The sequence below is a fragment of the Fusarium vanettenii genome (genome assembly GCF_000151355.1).
Source record: "Fusarium vanettenii 77-13-4 unplaced genomic scaffold NECHAsca_214_unmapped, whole genome shotgun sequence".
Taxonomy (NCBI): Eukaryota; Fungi; Ascomycota; class Sordariomycetes; order Hypocreales; family Nectriaceae; genus Fusarium; species Fusarium vanettenii.
In genome coordinates, this window is record NW_003315677.1 from 1 (window position 1) to 17,258 (window position 17,258).

General features: G+C 50.8%; 3 protein-coding genes across 3 annotated transcripts; 2 read left to right on the forward strand and 1 right to left on the reverse strand.

The window, feature by feature from the left end:
• Positions 1-1,862: 1,862 nt before the first annotated feature.
• Positions 1,863-6,248, reverse strand: NECHADRAFT_89188 (uncharacterized protein; the record flags this gene model as incomplete). The annotated part of the gene is made up of 9 exons (XM_003039014.1): positions 1,863-2,206; positions 2,273-2,326; positions 2,549-3,404; positions 3,444-3,907; positions 3,971-4,142; positions 4,197-4,713; positions 4,798-5,397; positions 5,449-5,534; positions 5,634-6,248. 9 exons carry the CDS (start codon positions 6,246-6,248, stop codon positions 1,863-1,865), a joined length of 3,708 nt encoding a protein of 1,235 aa, XP_003039060.1.
• A 7,222-nt stretch (positions 6,249-13,470) lies between these two features.
• On the forward strand, positions 13,471-13,914 carry NECHADRAFT_89190 (uncharacterized protein; the record flags this gene model as incomplete). The annotated part of the gene is made up of 1 exon (XM_003039010.1): positions 13,471-13,914. One exon carries the CDS (start codon positions 13,471-13,473, stop codon positions 13,912-13,914), a length of 444 nt encoding a protein of 147 aa, XP_003039056.1.
• A 2,168-nt stretch (positions 13,915-16,082) lies between these two features.
• NECHADRAFT_89191 (uncharacterized protein) lies at positions 16,083-16,758 on the forward strand (the record flags this gene model as incomplete). The annotated part of the gene is made up of 3 exons (XM_003039011.1): positions 16,083-16,090; positions 16,182-16,480; positions 16,736-16,758. The coding sequence occupies 3 exons, from the start codon at positions 16,083-16,085 to the stop codon at positions 16,756-16,758; spliced, it is 330 nt and encodes a 109-aa protein (XP_003039057.1).
• Positions 16,759-17,258: the final 500 nt, after the last annotated feature.

A 17,258-nucleotide genomic window follows, 5' to 3' on the forward strand; every position in this document is an offset into this window, starting at 1 on the left:
ACCCTAACCCTAACCCTAACCCTAACCCTAACCCTAACCCTAACCCTAACCCTAACCCTAACCCTAACCCTAACCCTAACCCTAACCCTAACCCTAACCCTAACCCTAACCCTAACCCTAACCCTAACCCTAACCCTAACCCTAACCCTAACCCTAACCCTAACCCTAAGTCTCACACTGTACCTAACTACCCGCCCCTTCGCGATACCCTCTCCTTATTTCCTTCTTCTCTTTTCCTAGCTCCTTACCCTAGAGCTTATCTCTCCCTGGACAGTGGCGGTTAGTCTTGCTTCTCTAACTCCTTTACCTCGTACCTTCTCGCACCCTCTCTTTATTTCTTTTCCCACTTGTGCTAGACGTCAGGGCCTTTACAACACTAACCTCCTTACCCGTCCTAACCCTAACTCTCTTTTTCCCCCTAACCCTAAGCCGACATAGGTGATAGGGTTAGGGCTAGGGTTAGACTTAGGATTAAGGCTAGGGCCAGGCTTGGGGTAACGGCTAAGCAGTCCTTGTCTCTCTTTGGTCTAACCCTCTGAAGCACCCGCTAGGCTCTTACCTTCCCCGATCAAACGAAAATTTAACGTTTTGCTTTAGGGTTAGGGTTAGGGTTAGGGCTAAAAACTCCCTCTAGTCTCTTTCAGCCAATACTTCCTAGGGGCTACCTTAGGGTTAGGCCCAAGTTGGGTTTTTTTTTTTTTTTTTTTTTTTTTTTCCTTTCCTAACTAACCCTTAAAGCTAACTTTTCTAATTACTTACTTTCCTCTTTACTTCCTAGCTTAAAGGAAAACTAAGGGTTAGGGTTATATACTTTTCCTTAATTTCTCTTATTTTTAACCCTAGCGTTAGGGTTATACGCTCTTCCTTCTTTTTCTTTCCTTTTATTCTCCGGCTAGGGCTATATACTTCCCCCTTTTTTTTTTCTTACCTTAGGGTTAGGGTTATATATATATATATCTTCTATTACCCTAGGGTTATCTTAAGAAGATTTTTTTTTTTCATTATTTTATTATTCAGATTTTTCATCTTTTTTTTTTTTTTTTTTTTTTTCTTTCCTTTATTTAAACATCTAATACTATTTTACTAATAATAACTAACCTTTTTTTTTATATTACCCTCCCTTTGTCCTATTCTCCCCTCAGCAATTGCCATTATGGCTGCCTGCTATGCCGCGTTCACCTGGTCACCTTGCCGTGGTCTTCGTGATACCCTCATGTGCCAGCCCCATCTCGACCTTGGTAACTTTGAGAGCGAAAAGGCGCTTCAGCTTAGTGGTCAGAGCGATCCCTCTGACTAAGGGACAGACCCGGGTTCGAGTCTCGGAAGCGTCTAGCCAGCCCAGCCTCAAAGAGCTTTTTTTGCTGATTATAATGATATTACTTTTGCCTACCCTAGACTACCATCTCTTTCTCTTTTTCGTCTTTCTTCTACTTCTTTTATTTCTACCTCCTCTTATATTATTTATACTATATCCTATGAGCATTCTAATCATATAGCTAAAGCCAGCTATTATCACTAAGTCCTATTCGTATATATATTTACCGTTAAGTATTGTGTGGGTAATATACCTGCTGTGGGAGCTCCCCCCCTTCCCTCTCTCTCTCACACACACACACTCCTTTCCCCCCCTATCATTGCCCATCATATCATATCATATATCATTATATATAACTAGTCAAACGTATTACACTATGCGTAAAACATAGTAATTAACTAAGCCCTTAAGTTTTTCTCCACTTAAGCACTAGATCAAAGACGGCCATGGCATTGGTCATCTCTCGCCCGCATACCAACTTACTGTGCTTACGGCCCAGCCAGTCAGCATAGTCATCCCGACCTTTGAAGTCTCGACCGGCAGCCTCCTAGACTTGCGACCATATATCTGCCTCCGTCACGGCGGCCAACGCCACAGGGACTACAGCATGCTTCCACCGATATGATGCTCCTTTGGTCTCGTAACCGTCCCGACAGAGCTCCTGCGATACGTGACAGTAGAAGCAGCTCAAGAAACGTGCCTGTGGATCCTTCTTGTAGTTGACCAGACCCTGAAAGTTCATGCAGCTGGAGAAGGACAGATCCTTCTCTGCTGTGGCACCACAGGTACCCCACTGGTGCCCGGCCTCCTTGACGCCATCGAACATCCAGCAGATGCGGCAGCCCATCTTGCCAAGCTCCTCTATCTCCTCCAAGGCGGCCTCGAAACGTTCTAGAGCGAGGGCATCGCGCCTGCCGCGGGCATGTGATACTATAATACCCTGCGAGGATAACTCACTCTTCCATAACAGCTCATCGCGGCGGCAATTATCGCATCGGACGGCATCGATATCTCCATAGTCCCGTAGGTCACCGTCCAAGCATTAGCCCAGGAGGCGGCGACGGCAACCTTATGTCCGGATTAGCCTGTGTACCTCGCGCGTGCTCAAGTCTAGGTAGCTATCGCGGATATGGTCCTCAACCGGCCAGTCCTTCTCCTCGACGACTATCTCTGCGGTGACGGGCTCCCCAGCTCGCCCGCCCCGCCCCGCCTCCTAGGCGTAGTCGATAATACTAAATGGGGCCTCGAGATGGATGACATGGACGATGCCTGCAACATCAAGGCCCGTGCCTAGAGCCGCGGTAGCCACGATGTAGGGTATTTCGCCGTTGACCCATGCCTGGAAGCCCTGCTCGCGCTGGGCAAGGAACTGCGCATCGCTATCATCGCGCTGAGCGTGATAGTAATGGCAACCAAGCTGCCGGGCAAGCGCTCTACACTTCGCGTGGCTAGTGCAGTATATGACCCCCTTCTCCCCCGGTGCTAGACGTGGGAGCCGGGCGTCCACCAGCCTCTTCACCTCCATGACGCCCCGTCCGTTACGGACGCGAAGGACGGAGTACCGCACGTTCAGCCGATGGCTCGAAGCCCGTATGTAGAGCGGAGCCTGGAGCTGCATGGCTTCTTCCAAGTCGCGTTGACGGAGCGGCGGCAGGGTCCCAGTGAGGAATACGAAGGGACACCCCAAGCTCCGCAGGAGAACGAGGCACCGGAGCTTCGCGCGGTAGGTTTCGGCGGCAGTGAATGACAGATGGCACTCGTCAATGACCACTCGGTCTAGCCTTCCCCTGACACTCAGATCAGCGGCCCACTGCAGGAAGTCATCGGTAACAGCCGCCTCGGCCGAGACCAGCGTAACCCTAGGCCAAGATTCACGCGCCTCGGGCCAGGACTTGCAGTCTAGGCCGGCATCGACGCAGCGTGTGACCAGCTGCCTCTTCAACTCGGCGAACGGAGCCACCACGATGGTCACGCCTGCACCTGCCAGCATAGCCGGGACCATGAAGACTAAGCTCTTCCCGCCGCCCGTTGGCAGCACGGCAACCAGCGGGCTCTGCTTCGCCGCGGCCAACCTGACGGCCTCTTCTTGCTGGGGTGACCGAAACTAGGCAGCGTCATCACGCAGGACAGCCCGGAGTGCCCGCAGGATCATGTCGTCCTTCTTCTTGTCCCCCACTGCTGCTGTCATACCTGCCCTTAGCGTCTCGAGCGAGGCGATCTTGGCCCGCTTCCGGGGAGGGTGGCACTTCTTCTCCTCGCCGCCAGACTCGGCCGCACCCTTGCGCTTCGAGGACGAAGTTGACGGCGGCGGCTCCAAGGCCGATTGCTGCTGCGCGTCGCAGCCGAGGAACTTGTGCCAACGACGGCTCACCTGCCCGAATATGTCCAGAGACTCGGCCGTCAAGCGCTTCAGCACATCGATCGTGACACCGTAGTTGGCGGCTGTCTGGCCGGTGTGACAGGCAGCCAGATCGTCCGGCGCCTCGTACTGCTCCGACTCGTCATCGTCGTCGCCGTCCTCAAAGTCTGCCCGAGCGGCCCCCCGGTCGCGAGCGTGCTTCTTGCTGATGGCGATGGCGATATGGCGCCAGTCTTAGAGCGTGATCCTGCGGCCGATATAGTGGGAGGTCCACTTCCCCATGGCCCCAGACATACGACTGCTCTCCCATGGCCCCGTCTCGTTATGCCAGATAAAGTCGCTCGGCGGTGCCATCTTGCCATATAGCTCCCATCTATCCGCCTCCCAGCGATCCATCAGCGGTCGGATGTAGACCATGTACATCACGAGCAGCTGCCCGATCCTCTCCGGCAGGAAGCGGGGGATCACCTTCGGCGAGTCGAAGTGGGCCAGAGACTTATGGTACTAGGTGACGAGCACAACATCGCCGTCGATGACAAAGACGTTGCGGTCCCTGTTGATGCCGTTGACCAGGCGCAGGCCCGTGATCTCTTCCCCTCGGCTGGGCTGGCCGCCGGTGATATGGGAGAGGAGCAGCAGAAACTCCTCGAACTTCTTCACCAGCTTCAGGTACTTCCTGATGCCCGCCCACTTCCACTCGCCCGCTCGATCTAGGAACTCTGTCTTCCGCGAGCCCATGACGAGGTCCTCGAGCATCTCGACCTCCTTGCCAGCGAGGTCGTTGGTATGGATAAAGGACCGGCCTCGTCTTGTATGGGTGAGATCATCCTCAATGCCGTCCAGAGGAAGGATGAAACGCTCGTCGTCGCCCTCCTTGAACATCAACTGACCCCACAGCAGGTCCTCGGCGTCTTTCGTCATCCTAGCCACCATGTGACGAATCTTCTCCATCAGGATCGGCTTGCCCATGAAGTACATTATCTCGCCGTCCTTGCTCCAGGACACCATCAGCCGGCTACTAGTCTCCTGCGCGATCTTCCTTCCGTATAACAGCAAGCTAAGCGTATAGCCCATGGGAGAGTATGTCGCCTTGCAAAGCCAGGCGTCTCGAACCTAGGCGAACCGTTGCGCGAGGTCCGTCATCCCGGCCCGCTCCCGGGTGGGTATGGCCCACTCTCCCAGCAGCGCCCGCCCCGTGAAGACGAGTCCCGCAAGCACGTAGGTGAATAGGTGGGCAGGTCGGAGCTGCCCCGTCTCGCCGTCGATTCCCAGCACCCCGACGAAGTGCCACAGCGGGCTCGCAAAAGGGTCCCCGTCGAGCCGCTGCATCCAGAAGTCCGCCAGAATCTGCAATATCTCTTCCTGCAGCCCCTCGCCCGACTGTTCCTCGTCCTGCAGATGCGCCCAGAGCAGCTCGAGGCTGGCCCTCTGTGCATGCGTGAAGCGAAAGCCGTGTTCGGCAAACAGCGCATCCTCCTCCAGCGAGAGCACATTGAGGCAATAGCATAAGAACCGCTTCACATATACCAGGTAGCGATCCATGCTGGTCTTCTCCTGCAGCGGCCCAAACGGTCGGCTATGCGCATCGTGAGGGTGGGGGCTGGCTAGGAGCAGGCGGGTCATCAGGGGCATGCTCTTTAACCCGCCGATGCAGCGGTCGAAGAATAGGCGATCTAGAGCCGTGGCCATCCGTCGCAGCTCGTCGTCGTCACGGCCGGCCATCCTGCTGCAGGCTTAGATATCCACCAGATTCCTCCCGGCGAAATGGGCTGACCAGCCGGTCCTCTTCAGCCAGTTCGTCGTCTCGTGCCTCAGGATCCCTTCCTCCATGACCTTCTGCATCTTCTCCTGCTCCTCCTGCTGCAGTGACCACCCTTAGGTAATATCGGCGATCATCATCTGATCTTCTGGGTGCGTCTGCTGCCTATCGGCCATCGTCGCTCTTCTCCCCCTGCCCACCGGCGTCAGAGGATCTCCTGCTGCCGAGACAGCATCGCTGCCGCCGATAGAGACGCCAACGCAGAAGTAGTAAATCGCCCTCTTTGGTCCTGTAAAGAAGGTCTGCAGATAGACGCTAGTCCAGAGGTCCGCCCGCGCCCTGGCTCCCTTCATGTCGTGCTCGTCGTTGAAGTGGACCCGTAGGCACTTCCAGCTCGGCGTGAGGTGCCTACAGCCCGGCCAGGTGCAGGCGAAGCCCCGGTGAACAGTAAGACCCTTGACGGCCCGGGTCGGGTTTAACGCACCGTGCTGGACGAGCTGCTCCGATGCCGGTCCCTGCAGCTGTAGACCCTTGTGGCGGCGGACGAGATCGCTGCGGGCCCGATGGTTGATGTCTGGGTGACGGTCCCTCAAGTGACCCTCGAGGTTGCGGACCGCATAGCCATGGAAGACGCAGATCAATGACTGGTACTCGCCGTTATATATAAGCCACTCTTCGCCCAGTTCGGTGCCTTCTGCATGATGATGATGATCATGATCATGATCATGATCATGACTGGCGGACTCTCTTGTGTCTCCCTGGTGCTCTGGCCCGTTGCTGCCGGGGGAGTCTGTTGGACGCGCCCGGACCATCATGGTGGGTGGCTGCTTTCACTGAGGCTCTCTCGAATGAATAGTGGCTGCTGGAATCTGCTCTCTATCGTCATCACTTGCGCCTCCACCTGGCATATATTATTATTGCAGTTAGGTGTATATCATAGACGCGCCATATGATGATGATGATGATGATGATGATGAGATTGAGCTTACTTACTCACCCAGTCGTGACAAAGGCTGGCCTCCCGAGACGCGTTCTGTTAGATTTCCCTCCTCTCTTTGCTTTTTCCTTAACCCTGAACTTGCCCGTCCCTCACCCTGATTGGCTGCAGTATGAAATGGTAGTTTGGCACTGGTAGTTTGGCCCCCCTGTCCGCGTCCGGGACCCACCCCCGCGTGCATCCCTGCATGTTCATTGGTCCGTGCCCCTAACCCCAGATGGTAGTTTGGCCCAAACTACCACTGGCCTCCCGGTTAGGTTCCTTTAGAGGTTCCGTTAGAGGTTCTAGAGGTTAGGGTCAGGCATTGGGTCAGCTATAGATAGAAGCCCTTCGGGCTTCTATAGAGATTCTAAGGTCTTCTATAGAGGTTAGGGTCATGGTTAGGGTCAGGCATTGGGTCAGGGTTAGGGTCAGGCTTTGGGTCAGCTATAGATAGAAGCCCTTCGGGCTTCTATAGAGATTCTAAGGTCTTCTATAGAGGTTAGGGTCATGGTTAGGGTCAGGCATTGGGTCAGGGTTAGGGTCAGGCTTTGGGTCAGCTATAGATAGAAGCCCTTCGGGCTTCTATAGAGATTCTAGAGCCTTCTATAGGGGTTAGGGTCACACATTGGGTCAGGGTTAGGGTCAGGCTTTGGGTTAGGCTTAGGGTTAGACTTAGGTTAAGGTAGAAGCTTCTAGAATAACCCTAGGGTTATATAAGTATCTCTAAAGACCTTATTCTCTAAGCTTCTTATAACCTTAACTCTTACCCTTATGCTTAGTTTCTAAGCCTTATCTTAGCTACCTTATAGCTATTTTCTCTTTATTATCTTCTTTCTTATAGCTACCTTATACCTCTAGTTACCTTATACCTACCCTATACCTCGGCTACCCTATACCTACCCTATACCTCTAGCTACCCTATAGTAAAATGCCCTCGCAGGTATGCCCTACCTGCCAAGGCAGCTATAGAGATACCCTAGAGCATATACGCAAAAAACACCCGGCCGAGGCCTATACCAACCAACAGCTACAGCCCCTTGGCTTAGTCAGCTGCCCTTATTGCGGCACAGCCTGCCGCGGAAGTCACGGCATCAAGACCCATAGTGCTAAGATCCACGGCATAGAAGGTAAAGCCCATATTTCTACCTTACCTAGGCCAAGGACCTATATAGCTACTAGGGCCACTAATACCTCTAGGGCCTCTTTAGCTTCTTCCCTTAGCCCCACTAGTCCTAATCAGGCTAGCCCGGGCTTAGTTAGCTATAGAGGCCTTATAGGAAGAAAGAGACTAGCAAGGACCCCTTCTCCACAGCTACAAAGACCTACTAGGCGGCAAAGGCAGCTACAGCCTAACTCTACCCTAGAGGAGCCTACCCTAGACCGACCGGCCTCAAGGGAAAGCTATAGGTCTTTTTCTAGCTATGAGGAAAGGGGAAGACCCTCTAGCCCTAGGTCCCTTAGCTCTAGCTCCTCTTGCCCTAGCACGCCTAGCCACAGGCCCTCTAGTCAGGGACCTACCCTAGAGCCTCTAGAAGAATATACCCTAGAGCCTCTAGGGCCCCTAGAGGAGCCTACCCTAGAGCTAGAGACTAGGGAGCCTAGGGAGCCCAGGGAGCTTACCTTAGAGCCCGAGCCTAGGGAGCTTACCCTAGAGCCCGAGCCCAAGGAGCCTACCCTAGAGGGGCCTACCCTAGAGCAGCTACACAACCAAGCTATAGCCCCAATCCTAGCCAAGGCTTCTATGCAGAAGCTATTAGCCTTTGCAAGGATCCCTATACCGGAAAAAAGGCTACATGCAAGGCAGGCTGCTATTTTCACAGCTACAGCCCATAAAGCTGCAGCTGCCTTTCTAAAGAGGCCTACTGAAAAGGCCCTCTTATATTTCCTTATCTTGCCTAGGCTACTAGGGTTAGGGTTACAAAAAGGAGGCCTAGCTACCCTTCTTAGGTCTTTCCCTTCTAACCTACCTACCCTAGAGAGCCTAGAGTCCCTCCAGCAGCCCCCTGAGCCCCCCAAGGCAGCTAGACCCTCTATAGCTCCTAGCCCGGCCCAAAGGGCAGCTAAGCTACTAGAGAGAGGCTACCTAGGCCGGGCTGCTAGGGCTCTTATTGATCCGACCCCTATAGCACCTAATTCAGTAGAAAATAGGGCTAGGCTGCTAGAAAAGCACCCTATTGGATCAAAAGACCCCTTCCAAGGCAAGACCCGCCCAAGGGCCGGCCAACCAATCACGTCAGAGACTATTATAGCAGCTATAGCCTCTATAGGCAAGGAAAAGGCCCCGGGCCTTAGTGGCTGGACTAGGCCTCTTCTAGACCTAGTAACTAGGAAAGATTCCCCTGTGATAGCTTTCCTAAGGCTGCTAGCTGATATGATTCGCCAAGGCACGGCCCCTGGAGCCCACCTATTATGCGCTAGCCGCCTTATAGGGCTTGAAAAGCCCGATGGAGGGGTTAGACCTATAGCTATAGGAGATCTTATCTATAGGGTAGCTATGAAGGCGATCCTAATGACCTCCTATCGGCCGAATATGCTCTTACCCTTCCAGCTAGGCGTGAATAGCCCAGGCGGGGTTGAACCCGCTATTTTCCTCCTCTATGAGGCTATTATAGGCTTAAATGAGGCTAATTTTCAGCAGCTAGCCTCTATAGACCTTGCTAATGCCTTTAACTCAGTAGATAGGGCTTCTATAGCTGCTTCTGTAGCTACTTTTGCCCCTACCTTCTATAAGGCAGCAGCTTGGGCCTATAATGACCCTTCTATCTTAGTTATGGAAGATGGGTCAGCTATAGCCTCGGCCAAGGGCGTAAGGCAAGGTGACCCTCTCGGACCTCTTCTTTTTTCCCTTGCCTTTCGACCTACCCTAGAGGCCCTAGCTAGGAAGCTACCTAGGGCAACCTTAGTAGCTTACCTAGATGACCTCTATATACTTAATAAGGCTCCGCAAGGCACCTTAGAGGCAGCTAAGGAGGTCTTAAAAGGCTCCCCTTTTAGCCTTAACCTAGCTAAAAGCAAGGAAAAGGCTATAGAGGACCTTAAGCTAGAAGGCTTAAAAGCCTTAGGTACTTATATCGGCCCTATCCGGCCTAAAAGAACCTTCTTGCAAGAAAAGCTAGCTACCCTACAGGAAGCCCTAGAGGCCCTGCAAGACCTTCCAAAGCAGCACTCTTTGCTTCTTCTTAGAGGCAGTATCCAGCTTCTTCTAAGGCACCTCCAGAGGCAGCTAGACCCAACCGGGCTAAAAGACCTTTGGGAAGAGGCTAATACCCTTATAAGAGAGGCTATTATAGCCCTAGTGGCTAGAAGCCCTAGTGAGAGCCCTAAAGAGCCTAATTCAAGCCTTATAGCCCTTCCAGTCAGAGAGGGAGGCCTAGGAATACCCTTACACAAGGACCTAGCCCACGAGCTATTCCTAGCAGCTAGGGAGGCCTCGCAGCCTACCCTAGGCCTCATCCGGAAGCCCCTAGCCCAGCCTACCCTAGACCAAAGCCAGCCTAACCAAGGCCAGCCTAGACTAGGGAAAACAGCCCAACAGGTGCTAAAGGAAGCTAATAAGGCTAGGCTAGCAGGCTTCTTAGAGGACCTCCCCGCTAGCTATAGGCATGCTAGGCTAGAAAATGCTAGCTATCTCGGCCGTAAGTGGCTCGGAGTCTTACCTACCCAAAAAGCCCTATCTTTTACAGACTCTGAGGTCACTGAAGCCCTCCGAAGCCGGCTTTTCTACCCAATCAAGCCTATCAGCTTACCCTGTAGCTCTTGTGGAGCTATAGCTGCCTTAGGCCATCAGGATACCTGCAAGGGTGCTAATAGAAGGTGGATTGCAAGGCATGACGCTATAACTAGGGCCTTTGTGAGAGCCCTAAGTAGCCAGCCTACCCTAGAGGTCGAAAAAGAACCCCTAGTCCACCCAGAAGGTAGCCTAAGGGCCGACTTTGTAGTTAACCTAGGAAATAGCTGCTATTACTATGATATTCAAATCGTAGCTATTTCAAAGGATTCTGCTAAAGAAGACCCTTATAGCACCTTAAGAGAGGCTGCCGAAGAAAAACGCAGAAAATATAGGTCTCTCGGGGCCTTTTTTCAGCCTCTTATTATCTCAGCAGGCGGCCTTATGGACCTAGAGACAGCTAAGACCTATCAGAAGCTCCAGGACCTTATTGGCCCCCTTGCGGCTAACCAGCTAGATTCCTCTATTAGCCTTGCCCTGATGAGGACTAGGGCGACCTCTGCGGCTTCTATAGCCCGAGATACCCCTAGTAACCTAGCTAGGTCGATCTGGAATACCCCTAGGGCTTCTTAAGGCTTTTCTTTATCCTTTACCTTTTATCTCTTATCTCTTATCTCTTTGCCTTTTTCTTATTAGCTATACCTCTCTCTTTTAGTTATATCTCTATTTCCTAGCTATACTTCTCTCTTTTAGTTATATCTCTATTTCCTAGCTATACCTCTCTCTTTTAGTTATATCTCTTTTTCCTAGCTATATCTCTCTCTTAGCTATACCTCTTTCCTAGTTATATCTCTTATGCTTTTTCTTTTATTATTTCTTAGAAAAATCTCCCCTCTTTTATCTATAAGCTATATCTTAGCTAGAAGAAACCCCTAGGGCAAAATAGCTTAGATAGTTAATAGTTACTCTGTTCTAACCCCACCCTGGGGGACAGTGCGAGGGTTAGGGTTAGGACTGTGTTCACACTGTGTCCTGCCAGCACCTCCACCACCACCTCCCTTTTCTACCCCTTCTACCTCCAACAACGCTCCGCGTCACCCTCCCCGGACGTCAGAGGTTAGTCCTTCCCAACCCTCACCTCAGGGTTAGGGTTACCAGTAAACAACACCTTGGTCCCCTCAAACCAACCCTCACAACCACCCGCAACCCTCTCAACTTCCCAAGTCAAACGAAAACCTTAGGTTTAGGTTCGGGTTAGGGTTACGGGTAACGGCCAAGGGTTGGCTTAGGGTTACGGGGTAACCGTCAAGGGTTGGCTTAGGGCAAGTCCAAGAAACCAACCAACCAAACCCTTAACCGCCACCTAGGCCCTGGGAACCCCCCTACAAACGCGCCAGGACAAAACAAAAACCGACCAGGCAGCAAACCGTGCCAAGCAAAAAACTTAACCGGAAACTAGGAACCAGGAACCAGGAACTAAGAACCAGAAACGGCAACCGGAAAACAACCACTACCAACCACCAACCAGAAACCATAGCCGGGAAACTCTAACCGGAGCCAAGAACCAGAAACCGGCAAACTCTATCCGGAACCAGGAACCGGAAAACTCTATCCAGACCCAGGAACCAGAAATAGTAGCCTGAAAACTCTATCCAGAACCTGGAACCGGAAACCGTAACCGGAAACCGTGATAGTAACTACTCGGTTACCTTAAAAAGCCTAACCCTCCATACCCTTCTTAACCTAACTCCTACCCTTCTAACTCGCCTCCATAACGTACCCAGCCCTAACACCTCTCCCTTTCGTCCCACCACTAGCTTCGAGAGCCAAAGGAAACATATAAAGAGAAAGACCCAACGAGCCGACACAGACGTAGGACCAGAAAACCTCCCCACCTAGCCAGCCCACTAAACTAGCCAGTAATGGAAGAAACCAACACAGAGAGCCAGAAAGTAGACCCAGCAGATAAGGAGAGAAAGAAAGGCTAAGAGGGACCAACCCGGAAGCTATCGGCAGATAAAGCAAAGAAACGACCAGACGGCGACCCACATGACATTTCCAGTCACCCTATAAAAAGAGTCCCAAAACAGACTTCTTTCCCACTCTCTCCCCCTCTCGCTCATCTACTTAGATTCTGCAGTATCGGCACCTTCCTTCTAAATTCATTCATTTATTTATTTATTCATCGCTATCAAATCGATTAAATCGTCGTCAGAGCTATCGTTATCGTTATCATCGGATATATTGATTGTTCGTCGTCTATCGTCGGAGCCGGTTATTGGTCATTGGTCGTCGCCTATCGTCGCCTATCGTCGCCCCAATTCAGCGCTACGTACTTTGAAAGTAGAGAAATTACTGCCCCTAAAATCTAGGGGGCCACTCCAGCTTTATCTCCCGCCAAACCCCTATTCTTACCCCCTGCTCCCCAACCCCCTGCCGTCACTAAATCCACCAGCACTCTAAAATTTCCACCAGCTCATCAATCCCCCGGTCTCGACTACTGGCTACGCTTACCACGACCGGCCATTTATCGCCAATCATTCAATTCATATACCATCATTAAGGATTAGCGATAGAATTCGGCCATCATCGCATCTCATGTTTCGGCTCTTCTTACCAGAACACGGCATATTAGTGGGGGGGAATTACTAACTCCAGCTCTAGCTGCCGCCCGCATTTGATTCCGTTTCAATCCCCCCTTCCTGCCAACGGAAATCCCGGTAAGTTCAAGCCACCGCCCACTAACCCCCTGAAAATCCAACCTCACATAAGTAAACTAACATCCACCCAACCCTCTCACCAAACAAACTTCTGCCTTTTCCCGACCTATACTAACGGCCTTAATCGACCGTCTCTTTCGTCCAAAATAGTTCCTCCCGTTCTTTGCACAATCTGCGCTTCCCCTAATACTCGCCGCTATGCCGTTTGCCTTTCAGCCGCCTACTGCTCTCTAGAGTATCAGCAAACCGACTGGCGAACCCATCGGCTTCTTTGCCGCAAGTTCGCCGCATATGCTCAACATAACTTTGCCACTCGCCCTTCCCCCAACCACTACCTCGCCATTCTCTTTCCCATAACTAAGAAGCGGCCGTCCCTCGTCTAGGTGGATTCCAAAAAGGACGAATACGAGGTTAGGGACTACTTCCACCCAGTTCTCAACCACCTCTTGCACATCCCCGGCAATAACTACATCGGTCATGGCCTACGCCAAGTCAGGCGCAATGTCCTTCGTGGGAGAGAAAACAACCAGGACACCCTACACATATGGTTCCTGGATCCAGACGTCCCTCCCCGCAACATCATAACCAATCAAGCCATCCATAGTACAATCCTAACCCTAGTAGGCGATACTTAGGGCGAGTTCATCTAGAAAGGCCCAGTTATTACAGTCATGAGAGCGGGCACCGACTTTGAACCACGCCATTCCACCGATATCACCCTCACTGCCTACCGTAATGCCATCGACTACCTAGGTTACTACAGAGATACGATCGGCAGCATAATCGACGAACCTGGTCAACACGACCATCTATCCAAGCGCGTACTGGCCGACAGGTCCTCAAAGGTCATTGGTGTCCGAATCAACTGCCGCCGTGACCAGGCCACTCGGCACGAGCCACAGATGGTCGAGGTGGCTATGCCCAAGACGCACCCTCTGTTCAACCTCGAGGGCGACGATCCATGCGACATCCCTTTACTCTTTGGCCTAGAACTAATTGCAAAGGCATATAATAGTGGCCTTTGCAAAGAGGACAACGGCCCGCCGTCTAATAACCTAAAGAACCCTCTAGCCGAGCTCCTCCTGACGACAACATCTATTAAGAACGGGGAATAGGTTCGTTTGCTAAGTTACCGGCGTCATCTATGTCTTAGCAGCACCCTTTTCGTCCGCAGGTCTAAGCGGGATCTGCAGATTAAAGACGTTAACGCGCTCTATAACTTAATCGAAGAATTTGCGGTGCCGTTTATGTTGAAGGAGGATGCATCTAACCCCGATATAGAGAACAGGCTAATAGAATAACTTAAGAAAGAAGGTTTCAGGCGCGGTATCCAAAATTATTAATTCTCACCCCACCCGCCCTATATAAGAGTAATGGATTATTACATAGAGGCAGAGTCCCCTAGGGCGCGAATTCTCCTAGCATTATAGAATAGAACTGTAGGAGGAAATATAAGGCTTAAAAGTTCAATCCGCTGGGCAATTAGCCGCCGTTATCGCCAGACTAGCCCGCCTACCCTGCACATAGATACCCGTTTTCTAGGTCCGGTTAGCATAGCGTATTCATAGGGCTACTTATTTATCGACCATATTACCTTTTCCATAGGCGAATTAATTAATATTTCTTCTAAATTCCGCCTCTAAAAATCCACCCCATAAGCTATATAATGATGCGCCTAGAAGATAAAATCTCGCGCACTGACGAGCGCCTAGTTAGTTTTTCTTAACCCCCCCTGCACTATTATCCTAACCTGCCATAGCCAACCAGCGTAAATCCCCATCTACCCTCTCTGATGCTTAACCCCCGGTTTGTCTTCTTAACTTCGGGCTACACCAATACGCTCCGTGAAATAAGGCTGCGAACTGTCCATCTGACTAACCATTTTGCAGAATATAGATAATTATACATACGATATGAACCCACTTATGCATAGCTAGTTAGCAGGCGTACTTGAATGTATAAATTATTACGCGGTCGCCTTTTTTGCTGCCTGAAACCCTCCCCCTTATTTACTAATTTAATTCATCCCCTTACTCTTAATATTCGCGACTTCCATCGACACTTTATACTATACGATATAATGACAACGAAAAAGCCCCCAATATCTATATCTATGCCGTTAGTAGCCGATAAATCACCACCGAAACCCAACAATATATCGCCTCCCCCTAAAGGTTCGGAGGACCCTATTGATAGCTTCTTCTCGTTTGTCGAAGAGTACTATGCCGGTGACGAGTTTAAACGCCTCAAAGGAATGTGCCAAGAGAACATAAGCCTTAAGAAGAATCTCAATGAGCTCCAAACTACTTACGAGCAGAATATCAAAGCACTCACAAGGTCAGATAGTAAATAGCAATCCGAGTATAACAAACTGAAAGAGGTCAACCGCGCTAGAGATGATGCTATAAAGCAGCTGAAAGACGAAAGACAAGCCTCGCAGGCGCTTAGGGATTAAGTTCGAAATATAGAGGAGGATATGAAAACGGTGACGGAGATATCTAAAACTTAGGAGTCCCGGGCTATCGATCTAGATAATAAAGAGAAGGCGAGAGCGGCTGACTTAGAGAATGCCTAGAAAGCGAAAGAAAGACTTGAAGGGGAACTAAAATCTATATAAAAGCAGCTAAAGTCTAAGACTATGGAATTAGGCTAGGTTTAGGATAATTTTAAAGTGATTTGCTCCTTTGTCGTTGAACTAGAGAATCTTAAAGAGAAAGAGACTGAGATGTATATGCTAACGGCTAATTCCCTCCTTCTATTTCGTTATGATCTAGGTCTAATGATTGATATCACAATGCAGCCGGACCTTATTGGCTAATTTCTTCGACCTTGCTCTCAAACATATGGAGACTTTCTTATGCAGTAACCTCGATAATGCTTGTTTTGCCGACTACTCCCGCTGGAAGGAGCTCCGGGTATAGGTATTAAGCAAGTAGCGAGTCCCACTACCGGCTTCCAACTCGCTAGCTGCCAAGCAGATAAGAGTCGTCGCCGGCCTTATCATCTTTGGTGAAGCACTTGCCGAGCATATCTTTAGGCCCACCCACATCACGCATGGCGGCGAGCTCGACGAAGTCCTAGGTCACCTCGGCACCTAGAACCCTCTTCAGGAGATATATGTCCGCAGTGCCTTGCTAAAGGTGCTCCCCGATAGGCAGGAAAAGAACCGGGCGGCTGCGGTCAAGTCGGTCGCTACACACGTGTCGGGTATGTTAAGCATCCTAGTGCCTTCTTCGCGATAAAGGGAGTTTAAATCCGGCTTAAAGCAGGTCTCTGGCCAGATATGCCGCGGTTAGTCTAAGGTTCAGCAGCTAGAAGAGAGGGTTAGGCCTAGCTTCTCCTTCGACTTTTATGAGGATTAGCAACCATTACCGCCACCAAGCGCCCAAACCCCCACAAAGTCCAGCTCATCGCTATCTTCACAGTCATCGACACAGCAGAAAGGCAGACGCCAGAATCAACAGCAATCCAGCACCCTTCCTAGCTTACTAACGGCCGAGGAGTTCAAAGAGGTTACGTGGCCGGCATTTCTGGCCATAAATCCTGAGCAACCACGAGAGGAGGGGGAGGAGGAGGAGGGCGCAATCTCCTCCTGGGAATTAATCCACCAGGGTTACATCCTTACAAAGGCACAAGCAAAGGAGGCAAAGCAAGAGAGAGATACCAAAGAGGAGGTTTCTCGTAGGTTTAGGAAGACCACTCGGCAGAATAGTAGTAATCCTTGACGGCCATAGGGGAAGAGGCGGGACTCAGACATAAACCTTCTTTTTCGCTCCCTAGGAAACTCGGGCGGCGCGGCAGACAAGCCATAACAAGTCGGCGATATAGAACTCCATAAGAACTCACTCTTGTTTGTCTATTATGGCCAAATTTATGTCATTCGAACCGGACTTAGCCCTTTCCCCCCCAACTACTTACTTACTAGACTGGAGATAGGTTATAGCCCAGAACAACCATGAAGTTCCGAGACCATCTTATACAAAGCGCCTTTATATAAGCTCCGACACCTAGCACGCTATCATCCAGCCATTGATTGATTAATCCCGCTCACTTAAGCTTCTACTCACATTTACTCATTTCAGTATCGTAATTAAAGCAATATACTATTGGCTTCGCAGTGCCCTGCTAGCTAATTTATCCGCCTCTATATTCCGACTCCGAGGTACATGCCAGAACAAAACCTCGACGTTAAGCTCATTCAAGTTTCTAATTAATCCGTCTAACTTCTTAAAAAGCTCCCAGTTCTTCACCGGCGTTCCCTTATATGTTCGGTAGCCGTTATTCTCCCACTTAAATACCCGCTCAGTTATCCCCTTGACCAAATACTCCGAATCGGATTTGATGACAACCATCCGAAGCTGTTCCTCTCTAAAACACTGGCTCTGTATATCTATCACCTGGCGAAGCGCAAGGATCCTAGCCCGTAACTCTGCAACCTAGTTTGTTGCGTTCGGCTCGG